Below are 23,260 nucleotides of genomic sequence, written 5' to 3'. Positions count from 1 at the left end.
ATTCGTGTTATAGGCATTGATAGATATTGGTGTTCTGACCACATTCAGAGTTAGGTGCTTAAGGACAGACTATTTTTCTATACATTTTCGACAAATATTGAGGGATTTTGTTCTTATTTGAGCAGAGAATATTCCTGAAATATTTTCAAAACTGCGGCTTAGTCTTTATACGGGGTCATTCCAGTTATATAAAATCGTAGTAAACCTCGAATTCATAGTACTCACATATGATTATTCTGTTACTATTCCACTATTCCGCCATAAGTGGACTTTTTGCCACTCTGTAAGGTTTATCACTTTAATAATCATTATATGGCCTTCATATATTTGATGTGGATATCTCTGAACGTAATTGTTTCAGAAAAGCTATAGAAATGAAACTGTAATTTTATTAAAAATGTAATGAAGACATACAAAACCACAAAAACCTCTCCATATAGTATATATGTAAATAAAATATTTTACCTTGCAATTGTGTAATATTACAGCTGACTTACCGTTTTTCCAATAAAAATAAATAACAATTTCATTTAATAAAAGTAATTCAAATTTTATTACATTTAAATTCAGTTATCTACTATAAAATATATGCAATAATTTGTTTTCAATATTTTCAACTTTTTTCTTTTGCACAAAGTTCTTATAAAATTGTCACTTTACAAATATGCATATTTCACATATGCGGGTTTAATATGCTTAGTACAAGGTATACGCACACATACAAACACAATAATGTGAAGATGTGTGTTCCACATTTCTGTTATAGTTTCATATGTATACCTTCATGTTTGTTTGTATTTTAACTGCAGCGTCACATACACTACTTAATTTATTACTTGTGCATTGCATTTACACCTGTATGAATATTTGTGTGTCTGCATGTACGAGTACATATGTATGTATGTATTTATGTATATTTGCATACATCTAATATTATAATACCGTAAAATTGAATTACAATTTGCATTACAAATAAGTTTAACTGTAGATTAACACACACATTTCTATAGAGACGTTCATCATTTGTGTGTGTGTATAAATGTAACTTAAATCTATTGCAAAATACATTCAGTTTGCTATTTTATTATTAAATTAGTGTAAAGAAATCAAATTACATACGGAATGATGAAAAAAAAAGAAATACATAAAATAACTTACGATAAAATACTCATAAATTTTTAAAGTTGTTTTAAACGAAATCATCAAATTGAGAATCTTTTATATTTTTGTAAGATTTTTCTTTTGAATTTTCAAAATTTTTTGTTAAAATAATATTTTTTTCTTTCATAAAAATTTTTAGAATAATTTTTTTTAATAAAAATATTTTTTTTTTAATGTTTTTCTTATAATAAAATTTGTTTCACATTCGTTAATTAAAATTTTTTGGACACATCGTTTTACATACTAAAAGGACGAATTTTTTTTGTCTGATTTCATTTCGTTAATATTTTCGTTTATTTTTCTGCTTTAAAATATTTTCAAATTTATTATTTTAATTTTAATTTTTTTTTTTTAATTTTTCGCGAGCACATTCTCGCTCAAATCTACGCACATCATATTGGAAGCAAACAAGCTTATGCTTAGCTATAAGGTCATTTCAGCTGTCACTTTTTCGCCTAAAAGCAAAACAAACCACATAAACGTTTGGGGAAGCATAAAAAATAAAGTAAAAATACAGCAAAAATAAATGTAAAAATTAGTGCGTTAGCAATAAGCAAACAAAAATTTTATTTAAATCAATTAAATGAAATCTTTCGCTTAGAAAATTATATAAAAAAAAATAAAGAAAATTATGGATCTTAGCATCATCTTGAGAATTGGTGTGGGATTACTAAAACTAATGTCGTTTGGGTATCGTCATTGTAAATGCATATAAACACAAAAAAGATTACATTATGAACTTTGTAATTAGTTACAAATGATAAATGCAAAATGGTGGTTAATTAAAAATAAAGTACAATAATTCATAATTATTATTAATTAAATAATATATGCTGTTGTAAATGTATAAAATTATAATTAACATAAATTGTTTTATGATAAAAATTATATAGAGTAAGGATTCATATGCTGGGGCTCAGGGGGGCGTAAAATAACATTCAGCATGCAAATCAAGAAAAATAACGGTACATTTTTTGATATTTCGAAATAATTACTTTTCATTCCATTTTCATATGATTTGATCATTATTAAAAAATTTTAAATTAAAATATTCAAAAAAATGTATTCAAAAAAAGTTTTTAAAAATTTTATTCAAAAAAATTCAAATTTTATTAAAAAAATGTAATGAACTTAAATTGAATTTAAAAAAAAAAAATATTAAAAAAATTATTTTATTAAAAGAAAAATGTTCAAATTAATTTTACTCTTCTCCTTTTTTCATTTCCATTGATTAATATTAAAAAAGTTAAAAAATAATTCCAAAAAATTTTTATAAAAAAAATGTAATGAAATTATTTTTAAAAAATTTTATTAAAAACAAATTAAAAAATTAAAAAAAAAATTATTTTATTAAAAAAAATATTCTAATTAATTTTACACTTCTCCTTTTCTCATTTCCATTTATTAATAATAAAAAATTCACAAAATTTTTATTTTAATTTAAAATATTCAAAAAAGTATTCATAAAAAGTTTTTAAAAATTTTATTACAAAAAAAAATTTTTATTTAAAAAAATATTTTATTTAAAAAAAATTTCAAATTAATTTTACACTTCTCCTTCCATCCTTCATTTCCATTGATTATTCATCATTTTCCAGTATCTTTTACTGTACATACTTCACACATCTATACAGATACTCGTGTGTATGTATGCTGCCGCTTGTTTATTTTACGACCCCGAGCAATTGCTGATCCCATCCTTAACTCTCCGCTATTGGACACTTATACTCGTATACATTTCTAGTATTTTCTAGTATATAGTACTTTATACCCCGTTTTCTGTTGCATAATCCTACACAATATATTTATGCATATTGTTATATATACACACCCACTTCTCTTCTCTTAACAAAATGCAACTGGTTGCAGAAACGGTAAATATGTTTCTCGCATATTTATCATTCTTGGCCCCACACTTTCCCCCAACACATAGCCACATATATACGCCTCTGTATACACATGCAACGTGCAGTGCTGCCGGGCTGTTGTTAGATTTAGTGCAATATCTTGCCATTTATTTTGTGTCATATTTTACTTCTTGCCATTCTTCCCTTTTCGTTTTTGTTTGCTGTGTTGCTTGTCTTGTTTCGTTGGCGCACTCTGGCTGCCGCTGCTGCTGCCTGCTGCGTTGTTGGCTTCTGATTTCAACACAACCGCTCTGGGGATGCCACTTTTAATCACATTCGATATTGTTGTTGTTGTAGTGGTGACAGTGCCATCAGCATCGGTGGTGGTGGTTGTAATTACACTCTCGCCCGTCTGCTGATCGAATATCTGCTTGAGATCGCCACCGGCATGTAGTAGTTTATTGAAAAGTGCCTCGCCGGACTCGGCACTTTGTTGTTCGTGGTGCGTTTGTTTGCTCTCGGGTTTGCGTATCGTCTCGGTGATAATGGTTTTCTTGCCACCATCATCGCCGATGACAGTCTTCGTTTCGACGGTGTGGTAGACATTTTGTTTCGGTTTTTTAATTACTACATCGTCGTCTATAACTGTTTGGCTAATTGCGGTGGCGATTTCATCGTCGTCGGCTAGCAAGTTTTCAACCGATTTGCGCAGTTGTTTCGTGATCTCTTCGAGCTTGCGTTGTTCGGCTTGCAGTTTTTCGACAGTATGTTCGATGTCTTTATCTACGTCCTCTACCTGTACAACGCCACTTTGCTTGTCTTCGGTCTGATCCGCCTCTTTCATGGAAGTAAACGTTTGTGATTTTTGTAGTTTTAGCGTTGACTCCGCATTGGGGTTCTCAATCACCTGACAACCATCCTCAAATGTTAAATTTACAGCCTCATCATCATCTTCTGCCTCGCCATCTTCTTCCTCTGAATCACTAGAGTCCAAAGATTCTTCCTCTTCCTCTTCATCTTCATCCTCTTCATCATCCTCATCGCTTTCGTCATCGTCGTAACCAACTGCTAGCTTTTTGATTGTATTCCTATTACTGTCTCTTATTAGTTCTTGCAGCAGACGCTCATTACCATTATCATCACTAACAGCTCTGGCTGCCGAACGACTAATCCCACTGAGGTGCGCACCATGTAATACCGCATAGTCAACCATGTCATCGTCATCGTCAGGATCCCCGTAGGCGAGTTCGTGCTGTACCTTCTCATCATCCTCTTCCAGACTCTTCTGTAAATTCAATTTAACACGTTCGTTCTCCAATAGCTCCATCAACACATTCTTCATTTTTGCATTCAATGATAGCTCCTCTTGTGGTCGCTGCTGCTGTTGCTGTTGTTGTTGGCCCACTGTTGGCATGACAAACGTGTCGCTACGTAGCACGCCTGTCGGCGCAGCTGAAAATTTATCAGCCTCATCGTCATCGTCATCAACGTTGTACTCCTCTGCTACTACATCGTCATAGCCCGTTTTCCGCCTGGCAATATCGTCTATATCGTCATCATATGGCTTCGACCGCAATCTCTTCTCGGTTTCATTGTCGAAAATTGGATATTCCATTATTCCCTTACATTCAGCTGTGCCACCCACCGCAAGACTTTTAACCTGCCCCTCACCGGTTATCAGTGGATTAACCACCTCCACAATAGTACTGGCTGCGGTTATACTGTGGGCGGGATATTCGAGCTTCGTTATTGTGCGTACTCCAGCTGGCACTACAGGCGCTGTAACAACGACTTCCTTAGCCAATGTCTGGTGTATTGTTATCGGTACGGGTTGTATACGCAACTTGGATATGGATGACACGCTATCAATGGACGAAGGACCAAACATACCAATACTGTCGAAATCATCAGATGGACCGGAATCGTCATCGGTGCGCAGGAAGAGTTTTTCATTATTTGCATGAACAGTTACTATGGAGGCGGCATCCTCTTCATCTTCGTCATCCTCATCCTCTTCTTCGTCGCTGTCGTCATCGTCGTCCTCATCATCATCATCATCCTCTTCATCGTCCTCCTCATCGTCATCCTCGTCGACAGTGTCCAGCAGCGCAGTTTCACGCAACAACTCCGGTGGTTCCTCATCCTCCAATGTCTCATCCGCAAGCGTTGTGATTGCTTGTGTTGCTGTCGCTGTCAGCACTGTAGCCGTACCTTGTTTTGCACTTGCTGCATGTTGCAATGATGCAAATGGATTGCTAATTTTGTCCTTTCCGCCGTCGTCCCATCTGTCGTTATCATCGTTTTCTGGATCTTGCAACTCTAATGAGATTATCTTCTCCTGGCAAGTTTCCACCTGAATGGCGTGGTAAGTAGATGGAAATATTCAGATTCGCTTTAAGTAATTTTTCATTTCAGATTGCATTTCTTGTTTTTTTTTTTTCGTTTACACCCGTTAAAATTTTGCAAAGTACGGGCATACTAGTAGTAGGTAGTTAGTTCGGTAAATTAATAATGTAACAGTAGTTTTGAGCAATATGGAGTGTACATAGTAATAAACGTGGTGAAAAGCAGCTCAGGTATATGCTACCCTTATATACAAGTATTGATAAAAGACAGCAATAAATGAAGCGTAAATTGTTCTTTAACTAAATATAAGCATTTAGGTGAAATTGTTAATATATTAAAGCATAACATAGGGTTACTTTTACTTCCATAATTAGAGGTTAGTACATAAATATGCTCCGAAAAACACAAAATTATAAATTACATGCATTTGAAATAGATTTTAAATTACATATACATATATTAAGGCCACACTCAGAACACAAAAAAGTATTATATCTAGTATAAAAATGGTATAGATGGTATGAGTTATATGTGTGGTGGTAATAAAAATCTGATCCAAAACCAACTAACAATATTTAGTTTCAACGGAACTTCAATTTTTTCGTACAACAACCAAAACTACCTCCTTAACGCTCAAAATATCATTATTATCTCGCTTAGATGAGAAGAGAAAATTGTCACAAACCCCTTTAATTAAAAAGACCTACACATTTTTTTCTTACCAGCCTTCGAAACTCCAAGTTCGAGAACCCACAATTCATTTGCATTAACTTTTTTCCTCGACACACTCTAAAACATTAATAATAGAACGCCACATGCTTACTAAAGATTCTCACTGTATAATCAACAGAGATACCTCCTATTTCTCTATAAGCTAATCTTCACCTTAATCTCTTTCGGTTTCTTTGATTGTAGGCTAAGTTAGGTTAAGTTAATGAGCTGATCATATGGATACCACTCGCTAGTCCTTTGAGATGCCGTGAACTCCTATATATGGACACCATAGGTCTTCATTCGTCGGCAAAGCGCTTTGTGCCTTGTTACAAATTTGTTAAGGCAGTTAATATCTAAACGTGCTAGTTCCTCTGGTTCGCTGAAACTGCTGCTGTCTTTCAGCTGATGTTTCAGCCGCAGTCTTACTAAAGTCGTCTTCCTCTATGCAACATCGGCAACTAGCTTCCTGAAGAATGTTTAGTCTCACAGCATGTGAACCAGTAGGCCAGTAAGGACCTTGCCATGCTTAAAGCAAGTAGTTCATTGGAACTCCTACGATGCATTCTGGGCCAAAAGGAACTCGCGGAACCGCAGGTGCTGCTCCTCAGCCACCGCCTATCGAATTTGTGCGAAGTCTACGGATCCAGGGACAGAACGTAGGAGGACAATGGAGCATCAGCTCGTTCGCAAACTGAGCTGAGATTTCGGCTGAAGTGCCGATATTGACATTCTTCTGTATTTTCTTCTTCTCATAACCTCAAAATCTTGAAAAACTTATATTGAAAACGAAAAACCTTACAACATAACCTCAAAATCTTGCAATTTTTACCAGAAATTTAAGAATCCATTACAAACGACGCCTAAGATTTAAAGATTTCTCATCTCTTCTAAACTCACCATAGAAAATTCGCTTGAATTTGCTTTTAATTAAAAATCCATGCCTTACTAATCAGTTTTAATTTCATTATCAGCAACAACAAGACACATTTTGAACTTTCTGATTTTGGCATTTTTATTTTTTTTTTTTTTTTTCATTTTTTACATTATAACACGTTCTGCAAACTTTGTATTATTCCGTTTTGTGGCGCCGTACTTAATTAGTTGCTTTTTCACAGTAATTGCTGCTTAGTAGCAAAACTGCTGCTGAGCTAATCTAAAACATAAGATTTGCACTTTAAAAGGCACAAATTCTGGGAACTACAATTTCAACGCGCTGCCGAGCAACAAACACGCTTCTGCACACTCCACCAGTTGTTGTTGTATGCCCTTGAAAGAGTTGAAGCGAAGATGTGCACTTTGTACGCATTACGCCCGAGTGCATTCGGCGAAAATTTTCTTCACATCGCGCACTCACTTCACTCAGCGGGTAAAGAAAGCAAAGTATGCGAAGGCAAACTATGGTAAAAAATCTAAAATCACCACCTGCCATAAGCATGCATGGCGCTCGGGCGCAGAGTGCGAGTAAAAAAGCGAATTAAATAAATTTCGTTCACTTGTCTCCGGTCTATTTAATGTGCTTACATAACGTTGGAGCCACATATAAAATGTAAAAGTTCATGTGTTTGTAGAATTCTAAGGTACATTTTTGTCATTCTCATTATTCGGAAGCATAAACGTTCAAGCTGTTGACGGAGTATTTGCAATGTTGCGTGGTTCCCGGGATGCATGCGGCGACCTGCAAACGTTGGTGTGAGCCATTGAAATTGTAAGACGTCTTCAACCATATACGCACGCACCTGTCGCCCAGCACAGGGAGATTGCAGTAAAAATATAATGACACGTGCGTATATATGTTAGGTGAGCGTCAGTGTACTCGATCGGATTGCTTAAAATTTTATATGGATTTTTAATGGGAGTATAAATGCCAGTGCAGTTAAGAACCTAGTTGTATAACTCCGATAACTCTTATGATTTTTATCGAATCAAAATTAACCTTTAGATAGGTACAAAAGTAGAACAACCGCCAATAAGAACAGGTCATTTCGAAAATAATTCGGTTTTTCTTATAGGCTATGACATTTTTCTTCTCTCATCGAGAACTGCCAAAAATTAACTGAAATCTTTGAAAAACTCCGCTGTAACAATCATTTCATTTTGACAGCTATTTGCCGATTTTTGACATTTCTTTTCTACGTTTTCTCATGGCAAATCTGACAGCTGTCAAATCACCGGTTGTGACATAAAAAATTCAAAGAAAAACAAAGCAAAATAAGGAAAGCAAGGACAGCTTTCATCGGTATAGCACCTTTATTAATTAATTTGGCAGATGGTGAGAATCGAATATGATCAATTACGTACCTAGCCTTACTGTCATTTTAAACTTCAAAATATAGGAATAACTTTATCAAATGTAAGACAACATCCAATATTTTCAATCTGTCTTGTGCACATTTAGATTGGAACTTAATATCTTAAAGTTTCGATATCTATTTTTAGTAACATTGAAAGTGTTTGACTCAAGGTTTTCGAGTTTTTTTCCAACTTTTGTCTTACAACATTTTTGTTGTACACATTTGCAGACATTTTGTATCTAGGTATAGCTGCTGTGTGCCACAGATTGCTAGCTACGCATTGTGGTATTCTTTGACCGGATAACGGAAGTGTACGACTTTTCCGTACCGTTATTTCCGTTTGCAACTTTCTAGAACGCAGCTGCGAATCTGCTTCTTCGCCTACACTGTGCTCCAACTATTTCGTTTTTCTTTTATCATCTTTGCTGATTACATTTCCGCTTTGCTTGTCTCGAAATATGTGAGCTTATTTGTTAGTACAGAAGAACGCAGAAGAAAGGCCTATGAGGAACTTGATTTTAAAGAATCTTAAGTAAAAGTATGTGTAAGGTGCGGCATACGTTTCCAAAAATACTGTTGACTTGACATTTAACATGTCTTTTCAAAATCGCCTCAGAAATTCACAATGAACAAAATATAAAAATGCGTCGCAATAAGTCCGCCTGGGTCATTTAGTTGTGCGTTAGTTAGTCTGTGACTTTCTTTATAATTTGTGGCGTGTGCGTGCTTGCGAAGACATTCTTCCATGTTTTACATTTTTTTATTTTCACTTCCGCAATTTCTGTGTTTACTTTACATTGCCATTTGCTTGGGTTTTGTCCCGATTTAGCTAAGTTTATTCAATTTTCATGCAGCTGTGAAATTCCATTAAGAAATTTAAAATTATGCCAAGGACAGGGAAAAGGACGCATGTTTGTGTAGGTGGAAGTATATGTTTGTGCTATACTAGCCATTCAAGTGATATTCTTTCAAGGTGAACAAAGAGACTTTAGTGAGCAAACAAAGTAATAGTCGTCAAATGTGGTGACAAAATGTTGAAACAGTTTTGTCACAAGCTAATGGTGATTTTACTCGTTAGTGCTACACTAATAACAACGGAAAAGGAAAAACCTTCGAAAACGGTTCTGTAATGTCTTGACTAGCCTAATGTTCGTATGCAATAGTAAAACCGTCTAAGTCCAACCAATATACTATTCACAATATAATTAAGACTCTAAGAGTGTAGTTTTCTGGAACCACCTAACTGAGAATACTAATATTCAAGACTTGTTTAATAATCACTGAACGGCGTTGCCACCTTAATAAAAATAAGATCTGATCTATCGATCGGTTGGTTTCTTGGAAACTTTTTAAGCATTTTAAGCCAAAACATTTATTTTCTTAAGCATTTCCAGATTAAGGTCTCCTTTAGAGAGGTGTGTATTCACTCCGACAGCAGCACAGCAATACCGGCCTTGAATACGATGACAGTACCCTCTAAGCTAGTTAGGGAGTGTCTAACACCTTTATTAGTAGATTCGAACTGACGTCGGAGTGGAAGTGGTTGGGTAGTGCGTGGTCAACTTGCTCTAGAGCGCTGGATGCACTGACTTCGAGTGAGCTCGTCAAACGTTGGACAACAACCTGCTCATGTGCAGTAGCGAGGTCTTTCTAGTCCGCGATGGACCGAAAACGATCCTTCCAACTGCAGTCGCTTAGAAAGGCTCATCGAGCCGCAATCATTGGTGTGCTTACTGGTCACTAGGCACACATGCGGTGAGATTAGGGATCAAGCCAGTCGCTAGTTGACAAAGCTGTTTGGAGGAAGGCGAAGATGAATCATCCCAGCACTTCGTCCTTTAATGTCCCAGCGAAGTGACTGGAATCGACATTAGCCAACTTAAGTACTTTATAACAGAGTCCAAGCGCTTTGTCGCATTATAAGGGTCTTGGCGATCCGTCAGGAGTATTTGAGTGTCACAAAGCGCAGTCGATGCTATCTAACTGATATTCTCAGTAGATACAGAGATCTAGCTCTTGACCTAACCTAACCTAAGCATTTCAGGAGAAAAATCGATAGTCAAGTTCCTCTCAGCAGGACTGTCGTACAAATTTCTTTGGTATTAAACCGTTTATGAGAGTTCGTTTAAATCTTTTATATATATTATATGTCTATGAAACCTTTAAATGAATAAACCGAAGGAATAAATCTTCAATAATTTAAGTATTATCTAAAAGGTGTAACTATATAAAATTATGGTGTGAATATTTTAAGAAAGTGCTGGTGCATAAGCTAATCCTTTTACTACAGCAATTTTTTATATTATCACGCCCTGTAGCTCAAATTGTTTCTACAAAAATACAGTTAGTACAAAATGTGTACAAATACAAACAAAATGTGTATGAATTTACAAATAAATTGTGCAGAAATGCAATTCAATATACGAGTACTGTATTAAGACTAAGCCAACAAAATATTATACAAACAATACTACAAATGCGCCTTCCCTCTGAGTATACGAGTACGAGTTATATATGAAAATGGCAACTGTTTATTTGCGCTATTACAACAAAACACGCGAAAATAACGGTTACAAATGTCAATTAACGTAGAAGTGTCAAAATAAAAAAGCTAACGTATCTAACGTGTGAATATATTATAAGAAGTAAGAACGTGATGCGTGTTTTCTTCACTAAATACTATCGTTTAAGTAAAATCGCCACCAATTTTATTTCAATTTATACAAATCCAATAGACTGGATATTTGCTAGGCTAACCTCGGTTTCGATGGTTTTCTCAATGTACTCAACAGTACGCAATTGCGGACGCCCCGTTAGCGGACACGGCACCTCTTCGGTACGCCGCACAATTTTTTCATCGAGTATCTTTTCACGTTCACGTACTATAACCGGACCATCGCTCGATTTAATTGCGATTTTTGGAAAAACAATCTTTTTAGTCTGCTACAAGTAGATATTTGAGAGAAAAAATAATGATAATGGAAATTTTGATTAGCAAATGAATTTCACCGTATGTGTGCCAAAATGTATGGGTTTAAGTTGGCGAAGAAATGAAGTGGTTAAATGTGATATATATTTTATGGAGACGTCTTTGCGTCGCCACTTAAAGGCATACACTAAATTATTCAGTTAAATTCAGTATAAGACTGGGGATAATCGCTAGTTATTCTATCTCCACTTGATTATTATAGTCAGTTTGAGTAATATAAGTTGTTTGTTCGATTCGCTAGTCTCCTAAGCTTATCTACTAAAATTTAAGAACTGAAGAACATATGCATATACGAGTATAAATTTGAAACGATCTCCTATACCTAATCCATTTCGTCTTTATGGAGCTTTTCCAAGTAATCTATAGATTTAGGTTTTACCTGAAATATTGAAAGGACGTTACAAAAAGCACTTATTGAGTAGATGAGATTATATTTAATGCAAGAAATCTACTGACCAGCTATATATTAAGCATTCCAATGAAGCTCAAAAGGGTGTAAATGTTTCTTCAGGCAATCATTAGGCCATAGAACAATACCATAGACCTATTTTAGAAGTATTTATAACTTCACTGTTGATTACAACAATTATTTCTATATATTGATTTAGTGAAATTTCAAAACATATTCGAATTTAGGTTTGAATTAGTCTTCAGTTTGAGAGAGAGAGAGAGTTAGTCATTAAACAATTAAAGTATATATATTTAATATGCAGTTATATTAGGCAAGTAGTAATGCAAAAAACACAAGCACCGTAATTTTAAGTCACTTGGCGTATATGTATGTATGTATTTTATGCATTTTAGGTTACGACAATTGGTAACAAACCGTTATGTAATTAGTTCAAGCAAAACTGTTACGAGATGTATATTAGCTTTCCATTAGACTGCGGGTGGTGGGGAACTTTTAAGTAGCTTTTATTCAATTCAGTAATGATTATTATGCGGTAATTCTGGATTATAATGTTTAAAATTTAACAAATCGAAACTGTGCATACAAACCTCTGTGGTCGCGGGTGTCGTCAGCAGATCATCCGCTATTTTATTCATATTCTTGATGACGCTTTGAGCCTCCTGAGCGCCCTGTTCCAAGGAGCGCAAGCGAGCAGCACGCCAAGACGCGCGTTTCTCAGCACTAGAGAGGGAAAAATTTATAACAAATTAATATTTTCAAAAAAAGAGGATGTGAAAGTAAAAGGTTTTGAAAAATACTTGTCGAGGAAATAAAAAAGGGAAGCGGTGGAAAAAACCAAACCTTGCTACACAAAAGGAAGGGAAAAGTAAGATCCCTAAATACGAAGGAGTTACGTAAAGAAATTAACCTAAATTTGTAAAAATATAAAAATAATTAAGGCTATTTAGCTTATAAATACAAAACACCGCAACCAAATATTTACTTACAAGTGGATAAAGTATTTAAAATTACTAAAATAATATTTGCGTTCAGGGTATATTTAACAAAAGTATAGGGAACGCTTTACAACAGAGCTTGATATTGGTGTTTGTCGGTGAGACGCGTGCGTTATTTAAGAACTGATAAAACATATAATTATGTATGTAGTTGTATTTACCTGCGCTGAAGTTGTACAATATGTGAAAAATGTGTGGTTTGAATCATTATGATCTATGGCAACGGCTTAAACTCTAAGTGTTGACTCGTAAAATTATATACATATACAACAAAAAATATCGTGCATGAAATGATATTGCTCTCGAGAGATTCACACAATTTTGATACATATTTACATACTTCACCGTATAGATATCTTAATTTTTTCAACAACACCTTAATTAAGTCAATTAACAAATTGCCTATAAATGTAATTTTATAATATAAAATTTAAACCAACTTTTATAAGTTCTATATTTTTGAAACCATATATTAAGATTCATCTAGCGAATGTTTTTCGGGCCGTTGAATCTGAATCCGAAGTCCTTGCAACCCCATAAGATCAGGGATTTAACAAAACCCTAAAAACCTATACGACGAATATCGGATTCGCTTGAAACTCTTTACTTGGTTACTGGTTTTCGGAATCGCTGACTACTAATTCGACTTTACTTTTCAAAAACCCAAAATGGCGAACCAATATGGTGGAGACATTTTCAAAATATATTCATATTGGTCCGCCATTTTGAATTTTCTCTTCTACTTAGGAGTCTTCGTTACGATAAATACTCAGAAGACTTTTAGCATTACAATGGACCGACTCCTTTAGCACTCCAAGTGGGATTCATCGCGACATATTTGAACCTAACCACACTTAACGATTATCAGCTACAAGAATGATAAAATATCTACTTCACTAAGAGGAACAATCAGACTTCTCATAAACCCGTCATTAACTCACATAATTCACTTTGGTGTTCGGCCAAAGTGTCGTATTACTTCACAAAAAAACCTATCCTCGATCAATAATATCGTTATTCACAAAAACACCTTCCTTTGCATACCTGATTTGTACCCACAAATCGGACCCAAACTTACTTAATCATTGCTTTGCTCATCGGCACATTAGACGGCGGTGACTGCTCGCGTTGAACCACATCAGATGACAGCGCCTCAACCACAACGGAAGTAGCAGTTTCAGCCAACTGAGCGCCACCAAGAGCAGCGGCAGCCGCTTTCAAAGCGCGCCGCTCCGCATTTGCCGTGCGTATGGGTATGCGACTGGATGGTGTGGTCGGTGATGTGTCGTGGTGAGACTCTTCTTCATCTTGTTGTTGCTGTTGTTGTAATAACAATGCAGGTGGCAACACAACTTTCACTTTAGGTTTCGGCAACAGTGACGGCTTCTGTTGGTTGGCTGTGCGACTCGGCGTCGTGCTCGTCGATAAAGTGGCTAATGGTGGCGCAGCAATAACACTCTCAATGCTACTCGCCGTATCTTCGGCTTCATTGTAATCGCTTGGGACATCAGCGTGCTGGCGTTCGATATCCACAAATTGCGCTACAGTGCTACTTAGTTGTTGCTGTTGTTGTGATGTGACGCGTGGTGCGGGGGCGGGTGCTATTGTTGTTGTTGCTACAGACAGTGCAAGTGCGGTATCTACTTGAGGTTTAAACGACTGCGCTATTGTTACTGTTGGTGTTACTATTTTTGTTGTTTTTGTTGCTTTTGTAGTTGTTATAACACTAGGTGCCGACTCTGTCAAGGACTTAACTAGTGCCGGCGATTTGAATGCGGCCAACTGCGTCGTTTGTGTGCTCCCCCACTCGGCGGCTAACTGTGTGGGCGGCTGTGCGTTGGCTGGTGTCGGTGTCGTCGGCGGTGGTGGCGCTTTTCGGTGTGCGACAAGCCCAGTAGCTACATCTTCATCTGTAGGCGTTGTGCTCACACTTCGTGCTGCCGCCTTCGATTTCGATTTTGCATTTGTCTTTTTCGATTTCTTCGGTTTTTCGAACTTGATTCGTAGTGCTTGCGGTGCTGTCGCTTCGTCGAGCTCCGCTAATGCCTCCGCTTGTGACTGTGGTGCCGTTGATGGTGTTGTTGGTGTTGGTGTCGATGATTCTATCCTTGTTGTCGTTGTTATTGTGGTGCAATCGGCATTACTTTTTAATTTGGAATTTTATTGAATTCGTGTGAGAATGTTTGCAAGAAATTAGAACAAATTTTACGAAATTTACGTACAGTTACATACAGACATACAGAGATATTGTATTATTTGCATTTGCTTGCGTTTGCGTTTGCAGTGCACATTAATTTGGCATGGATGAATGGAATGCAAGTAATTGATGGGAACACTGTGTTATTTTTTGATTGCATTTCTTAGTTTAAATTATTACAAATGCAGTCAGCTAAAGCATATGCTATTAATGCTAGTTGTTTTTGTTATTTTTATTTTTTTTTTTTTTTTTAGTTTTAATTTTCAGCTAAGTGTATGAATTCATGTTGTTAGTCACAATCAATGATGGTTGGGTGAGTTTTTCGATGAGTGTGAGTTTGTTGTTTTTATTATTATATTTTTATGCAATCGCGTGTATTTTGGGGATTTTAGGGTCGCATTCCTTACATTTAATCATACACTAACACAATTTAGTTACATAATTACAACAAAAAAATAAAACACTATTTTTCTTAAGCTTAACACGCTTAATTGCTTCAACTCACTTCACTTCCAGCAATATGACACCATATTTATTAAACGCATATGCTGCTCAACTCTTAATATTACTAACCCTTTGAGCAGAGACAAGTTTTCTAATTTTGTCGCTGACACGGCAAGCGCTTACTATACACCCTCTGCTCATACAATTTTATTGCACAGCATTTGCTTTTGTTAACATAGCTCCCTGTGACACCCACACTTGGCGCTACTGTACTACAACAACTCTACAAAATATATCGCTAATATACTTCATACGCGCTTTCCGACATTTCTACTTGGTACAAGTACACTAAAGTGTGAAATTTTATTTAAAAAGCGCCTTTGGCGTTTTTCGTTTTTCCTCCCATTGCAACTCTGTTATGTGTCGTTTTTCTTCAGCATACGCACATTTCACGTCTATGTAAAATTAATTTTTAATGCTCTGCATAAACTTTTGACTAACTTTTGCCACTTTCGCGCTTACTCGCTTTCTCACTCGCTCTCGTTCACTCTCTCGTGGGTGCACAGCAGTCAGAAGTCAATTGCAAATGCACTGCGTTGCTGTGTTTCGAAGTTTATTACGAATAGTAGCATGAAATGGGAGCACTGTAGTAAAAATTCTTGTAATTGCTGTCATGTCATGTGTCATGGAAAATTTGTAAGTTTAATTTGTGCGCGCGTGGAATGCAGTAAATATGTGCATACAGTATATGTATAGTATATATGTATTTCAATAAATATTAAATGTCATAACAGTGTGGAGCAAAAATAGAAAGAATTTAACTCAAATAAATTGTTAACTAATGTCGCGAAAAGTTTTTTAAAGAAAGTATTAAATTCTTAATTTGGCTTAAGAAAACGAAACGTATTATATAGAGCACTTGAGTAAAATGCTCCAAAACTAGTATAGGATGAAAACAATGAAAGACGAATCGACAATATGTCGTGAGAACCAGCTTTAAGGGTAGATTACTTTCTGGTATATCTTTTTTTTTGTAAAATTTGTTATGCAATTTTTTCGAAAACTGTCCCAATTACTTTTCTGTGATTTTAATGGCAATTTTTGGTTAACAAATATAAAGCCTTTTCTGTGAACTTTACTTATAAATTGTTCTCTAGTTTCCTTGACGTTTGTCCGTAATTTGAAAGACATAACATTTAATCGAATAGCCTTTTCGCACAGCCAAATTAATTTAATACATTAATATTGTAATTGAGAAACCAGTTTTTGCCTTTCGCACAGCCGGTCACTCGATTAATCAACAGCTGTTAAATATTTTTGTTTTTGTTGTTCATAAGGAGTTAGGAAATTTCATCTGCTGGTTGCTATTAAATCAATAACATTAAAAAAGTATATAAAATTTCCTCCTGTGCGAAAATACTACTCGTATAAGATTGAAAGCTATTTATTTACATATAAAAAATTTGGTCACGATTAAAAATGTTGCGCAAATGCTTTCTAGGGGTCTAACTTACAGATAGCACAAATATTTAAATACTAGGCATTCATTGAGAATATTGAAATTGTGAAACAGACTTTATGTCGCTCCCTCTTATGGACGTAAACGTGAATTTGCACGTAAAGGTCGGAGAAGAGAACGGAAATTGATATTTGTTCCAAGTGTCTAAAAGTAAGGGATAGTCACCTAACTGTTTTATTTTCTTAATTGTCCGATAATGTCCGAAGAGACCACAACAGAAAATTTGCTGAAGGAACTAAAGCACCTTGACCGAGGACTATAACATTTTTATAGATAATCTGAAAGAATGATTTTATTTACATAAAGGGACCTCCCCCATTCTCGGTTTCAAAATGTTTTATTTTATTTAACTTTTTTTGGTTTTTAATTTTTTTTTTTTTAATTTAATTCGAAACTATTCAAGAATGTCTCTTTCAAATTTCAAGTGAAAATTTCAAAAACTCTTGACGAAATAGCCGATTTATGGTGGAAACGTCAGGCGAAGGCGAGAGCGCGCACGTATGGCCACCACGCATGTACCTAGCTCTCATTAGTACCTGTCCCTTCATGGGTTCCCCTTCGGCAATTTTGTGACGAGACCAACGAGCCGAAAAAATTCAAGCCTATGAAGAAACAGAAGGAATTTTATATGGATATGGCATAGCTGTTTGAACGTAGGTCGATTTTATACCAAAGAATTTGCTTCTCAAAACTTTAAACGTTTTAAAGACTGGCGCATGAGGTTACTCAAAACCTATTAATCCAATCGGTTCCAAATTTTAATACGTTATTCTATACATATATAGCTATGGTTTGAACTAGGTTAAATCAAATCGGTGAAGATCTTCTTTACTTTTCAACTTGATTTGTGGCTGAAAAAAGGCGATTTTCAAACAAAAAATTTCAAAGGTCCGTCATTTTGTTAATTTTTGTGCGAAATTAATAATCCTAGTTCAAACCACGGCCAAACATGTACTATTTCTAATCCCATTCGACGAATTCCCATTCGAATTTTTTTTTGTATGTTCCAGTAATCACATAGCCCGCGAAAAAGAAGGGCTTTTGTTTGATCACAAAAAAACAACAACAAAAATTAAAATTTTTTCTTCTTTTTTAAGTCTTCAAATAAATGTATGGAAAGTTACAAACCTAAAAAAAAAAGTTATGTTAATTTATCAGCCCATTGAAAATCGTCAGACTTTGAAATCGAGAATGGGGGGTCCTCTTAAAATAATCTTAATTGTGAGCAGGTAATGAAACAAGTTAATCTTTCCAATGGTAGATAAATAAATTAAATTTTCTTTTAATTCATTTCCATGGAATTTCTAATTTGACAGTGTCAGCAGTCAAAACTTTAATATATAAAGACTCAATACTTTTAATAAGTGCAAAAATTGTTTTTTCACGAGTGAACCTAACCTAATTTTACTTATGCTGCGCTATTTTTTTTCAAATAATTACTATTTACATAGAAACAGACCAAAAAAATCCCATTTTCAATTTACATAACGCCTACATAAATGATTCAACATAACCTTCACCAAATCCATAAAAAAATATTTGTTATTAAATTATTTAAAGAATCCTTCACCAAAAAAAATACGAAATACCCTAAAATGAACTAAAGCGCATGAAATAGTTTGTAATCATTTATTTATTCCTTTTTTTCCAACAAATTAGTTACGTTTTATAATATAATAATAATAATAAGCTTAATGTGTAGGACAATGCATAATTTTAGATGTGTAATATAATGAAATAAATTAACTTAAAGCTAAACAATTTATGATGTATGGACTGTGTGTTGTTAACATTTCGCACGCGTTTTAAAATTATTAACTGTGCAAGTGCATTTAAACTTATCAAACAATTGGCGGATTTGCAAAAAAACACGCGGAGCGTAAGTGAATGCAAGGCGAAATGCAAAAACTCAAATGCGAATTTGACAATCAATCAAACAGTTAATCAATCAAATGAGCGGCGATCAATCAACAGCGTGGAACTCTCAGCAGCCATAAATATATCCGTATATATAAATAAGTATATATATGTATAATGTATGTATAACTGTGAATTTAGTACGCTGCTCACCTCCTCCGCGCTACAAATAACTAGTGTCGCGTGCTTAAAATCTAATTTAACAGTTACATATAAATAAAATGAATCGAAACGTACAAATACATATACATATGTGTATGGGTACGTGTGTCAGTACAATACAATACAATATTATTATTATTATTATTATTAATATTTTTTTTTTTTTTTGTAATTATTATTAAAGTGTGATAACAGTAAATTTAACATTCCTTAACCATTCCATTTGCGTACATTTAAATACAATACATGTGTGTGTGTGTGCTGTGATTATTAGCTGCATTTTAGAATACTCTCAAGTAGTCGCTAAGTATTTTTTTTTATAAGTTAGTAATTATAATATCTTCACAAGTGTATATAAAAATAGATAAAGGTCTAAAAAAGATAAAATTTTCGAATTAATAATATTCGAATTTAGTTTCATATTTTATAAATAAATTTAGATATTTTTTTTTGTTTTTGTTTTTTTTTTTTTGTATAAAAAAGTTTTACATCTCCTCCTCCCGCCACATCTTCGTCTTAGTCGTATTAGCATTAGTGACTTTAGTTATTATAAAACATTATAGTTGTATGTGTGTGTGTGTGTGTTGGTGTCTATTAGTTATAAAACAAGTGTTTGTAATAATAATAATATAAACGTAATATAGGATTAGCTTTTAAATACTGCTTCAATTTCTTCAAGTGGATTCCTGGAAAACGGGAAGGAAATAAAGTGTGGTAAGAGTTAAAATGCCGTGGGAATAAGGTGTGCAAATAAGTGTTTGTAAAACAGAAAGAGTTTATACCAGTAAAGTGTAAGTAAGTGTAAACAAGAGTGGAGTTATACAACAAAAATAAAAAAAAAATACAAAAAAAGAAAAAGAAAGGAAAAAGAAAATACAAAATGCAAAGAAATTGATTTTCTTCCAAATTTCAATTTAACTCGAATTTAATTGTGCCTTTGGGAAAGGAAACGTGGCTTCAGTTTTCTATAGAGTGTATTAAATTGCAAACATTTAGCTTCCGCGTGCTTTTACGGCGGCGAAGATTAATTCACTGCCGTGTAGTAAATAAGAAAAGTAGCGTTGGCGCTTTCATCATATCTGTAGAAGTAGAATTTCAAAGTATTAAGTGTAGCGCAAGGTAACTGAGCAGCTTAGGTTGAATGACCGTCGTTGTTTAAATCCATAGAATTTATAAGGATACATTTGCATTAGGAAAGCAATTATGCTGACATCCAAAATGCAAAATTAAAGTGTTTGTAAATTGTGGGTTTATCGGAAGTTTACCCTTGAGCTTACCCTTGACTTAATCGTGGTTGAGTATTCGATGAATTATGAATAACAGCCATACTTTCTCGAAATCATCTTCCTTACAATTGTGTATACTATAGAACCTCCAACTCCTCTTAAAAAAATATTGATATATTTATAAGATCCCAGAAGCAGGGTAATTTTATTTTGATAGGAAAAATTTAATAAAGGTGTGGTTCATTTCATTGTCAAAGGGTTTTTCGGCTTTTGAAATATTGATTTTTCCATTGGTTCAATACCTTTGTCAAAAAGTGACTCATACGCCATGCCGTCTAGTTTCAATTTGAAGGGAGCCTCAATACTAATATTATTGTGGTATACAATATACCAATTTTTCGCAAAATTATAGTGATTTAGGTACCCTATTCTGTTTTTAGTGTTTTTTTATAAATGAAACAAAAAAACAGTTTTCCATAGGTACTTCGCCTCTAAAAAGTATACTACTTTTGTTAGAAGATTACCAGAAAAGTGATTGTAATTTCATAAGCAGCATAACAAAATGAGAATTCATTGGGAAAATAAATTAAGAAACTTTAAATTTTAGTACAACAGGATATTGGAAGATTTTTAGGGTTTTTGAATATGATTTTGAAACCAAATTTGAGATTTGAAAATTTTATTTTATTTTATTAAATTTTTTTCAGAAATTATGAGTAAATGTGTCTTATAAAAGTATCGTATTGAATTTTTTTGGAAATATTTATTTTATTATTTTTGCGTTTATCAAAGGAATTCAACTGTTACTCATACGCCATGTCACAAATTATTAAATTACTATATGGAGCTATGGTACCAATATTCTTGAATACAAGTGATTTACTATTTAGCATGGTAGCAAAATACCAATAATTTGAGAACTGTTTTGTGGTCTTTAGTGAGTTATCCTAAATACAAATATCGGTTTTCCATATATACCTGTCTGAAAAAGTAGTATATTGGCTGAAGATTACAAGAGAAGCGATTGGAATTTCAAAAGCAGCATAAAAAATATAAAAATTCAATAATGCGAAAGTAAACTAAGGAATTTTAGTAGAAAAGGATATTCTTAGGGAAATTTTATTACGATTATTTTCCGAAATTATATATAAATGTGTCTCATTCAATTATGTCATCAAGAATTTCAGCTGTTAAAATATTGATTTTATCTAATTTTTTGCGTTGGTTTTATATCTTTATCAAAAAATATAAAAAAGTTACTCATACGCCATGTGGCACAGTTTTAACTTTAGCGAGTTAGCTATTGTACATGCATATTGCATACTAAATTCCAATGTTTCGAAAAAACAAAGTAATTTCGAAACTCTATTTTAGTTTTTAATAAATTATAAAAATTTTAATTTATTAAATTAAAAAAGAGTTTTCTAAAAAGTAGTATATTGACACAGAAGTGATTGGATTTTCAAAAGCAGCATAACAAAATGAGAATGCAATAATGCGTAAATAATCAAAGAAACTTTAAATTTAATTATAAAAGGATATTGAAGGACTTTTAGGGTTGTTGAATATGATTTTGAAACCAAATTTGGGAACTTGAAATGTCATTACGACTTTTTCAGAAATAATGTTCAGAATTATGTTTAAAAGCCGCAATATCAAATCAACTCACAATATAGTTTAATATTTAAATTAGCACTTCAAGAGACCACGCGTTACATTCCGCCAGTAATTTTTCATATCCACTGTTAGGAGAATATCTTACATTCAACAATTTATTGTTAGCAGTATTCGAACGCATGTATGTGAGTTCAAGCCAGCTCTTTACTCAAGTATTGCGTAACCCACGCCACCTCTGAGCGACGTACCATAATATAAATGCGCACCAGCTAAGGATAAGACAGCATAATGAAATTCTTGTTTATGCTGATTGTTGAGGGCGAGCGATGCTTGGTAGTGGTGGTGGTGTATGCTACGTGTGCGCTGCGAGTGCGAGTGCGTTTGGCCAACGGCAAAATATTAAATTACTTTGTCTCTTATGGCATAAAGTTACCTTTGTAAACAACAACAGCAGCAGCAGCAACCGGCGGTGTTAGCAACGGTGAAAACATGCGAGAGCTGCAGCGTGTGCACAACAAGCTCAAAACAAAAGCGCGCATTGAGTACATTTAGCGAAAAAAAATGACTTGTTTACAACGATGCTATAGTCAGCTTTCTTCGTATTTGTTGCTTACTTTTCTTTTTGTTTTTTTTTTTTTGCGAGCAACAATTGAAAGGATGGTCATGCAGCTGACTGCTGCTATTTGATGCGAGTATGCAGTGGTCAAGCTGTAGCCAAAAGCAGTTTACGGTAAATAGTCGTAATTTGTATACTTGAAGTACTCGTTGTTACACATGTTTATTTGGATTTTACAATTGATTTTTGTTTTTCGATAAATCGTCAAATATTCGTCGTCTCTCAGTCTACCAAAATGTATAATTTTTTTATTGGATTGTCTATATTAATGCTGTTGCTTTTAAAATAGTTTCCACTTCCATACTCTTCTTAAACACGATTTTGGGGATAGCCTTTAGCTTTTTCAGCGATTTCTCGTTTGCTTGTAAAACGACGACCCTTTAAGGTTTTTGGAAATAGGAAAGAGTTACATGGAGTCTTGTTTGACGAATATGGCGGCTTGGAGTATCGTTACAGTATTCTTTTTGGCCAAGAATTCATGAACAAGCAACGAAATGTGAGCTTTTAAAAAACGAAAATCCCCAAGCTCATAAAAACAGTTGAAACAACAGCTGCTTAGTGAAATTTTAAATTTTACAATTCCCGTTATTTTTTGAACACACCGTGTATTACAAAAAATGCATGATTTTGCCAATAGATGGCTTTACTATAAAGATCTACCGCGCTCTAGAAGACCAGTTGTCGAAAATATCGATAAAATAATGAATTTCTTTTTACTAGTCCTTATATAAACAATATTCGGGAACTACATATATAGGTTTTCGTAACGACCTTCTAGGATATTCTAATCGCCATACGTAGTCGAAA

At 34.2% G+C, this 23,260-nt stretch overlaps 1 protein-coding gene across 26 annotated transcripts in view; it reads right to left on the bottom strand.

Moving 5' to 3' along the window:
- Positions 1 to 524: 524 nt before the first annotated feature.
- Positions 525 to 23,260, bottom strand: part of LOC105220499 (protein lap4) — a 124,721-nt gene continuing 101,985 nt past the window's right edge. For 22 of the 26 annotated variants that reach the window (XM_054225319.1, XM_054225311.1, XM_054225329.1 and 19 more), the window contains 4 exons: positions 13,834 to 14,898; positions 12,348 to 12,480; positions 11,117 to 11,302; positions 525 to 5,361 (listed from right to left, as the gene is read on the bottom strand). In XM_054225319.1, the coding sequence (XP_054081294.1) occupies positions 3,193 to 5,361; positions 11,117 to 11,302; positions 12,348 to 12,480; positions 13,834 to 14,898 (3,553 nt within the window). In that variant the 3' untranslated portion in view covers positions 525 to 3,192. The remainder of the gene's footprint in view (positions 5,362 to 11,116; positions 11,303 to 12,347; positions 12,481 to 13,833; positions 14,899 to 23,260) is intronic. The other 4 variants (XM_054225325.1, XM_054225328.1, XM_054225332.1 and 1 more) reach the window with 4 other exon arrangements.

The sequence above is a fragment of the Zeugodacus cucurbitae genome, chromosome 2 (assembly GCF_028554725.1).
Source record: "Zeugodacus cucurbitae isolate PBARC_wt_2022May chromosome 2, idZeuCucr1.2, whole genome shotgun sequence".
Classification (NCBI taxonomy): domain Eukaryota; kingdom Metazoa; phylum Arthropoda; class Insecta; order Diptera; family Tephritidae; genus Zeugodacus; species Zeugodacus cucurbitae.
This window is presented reverse-complemented; position numbering and strand designations above follow the sequence as displayed.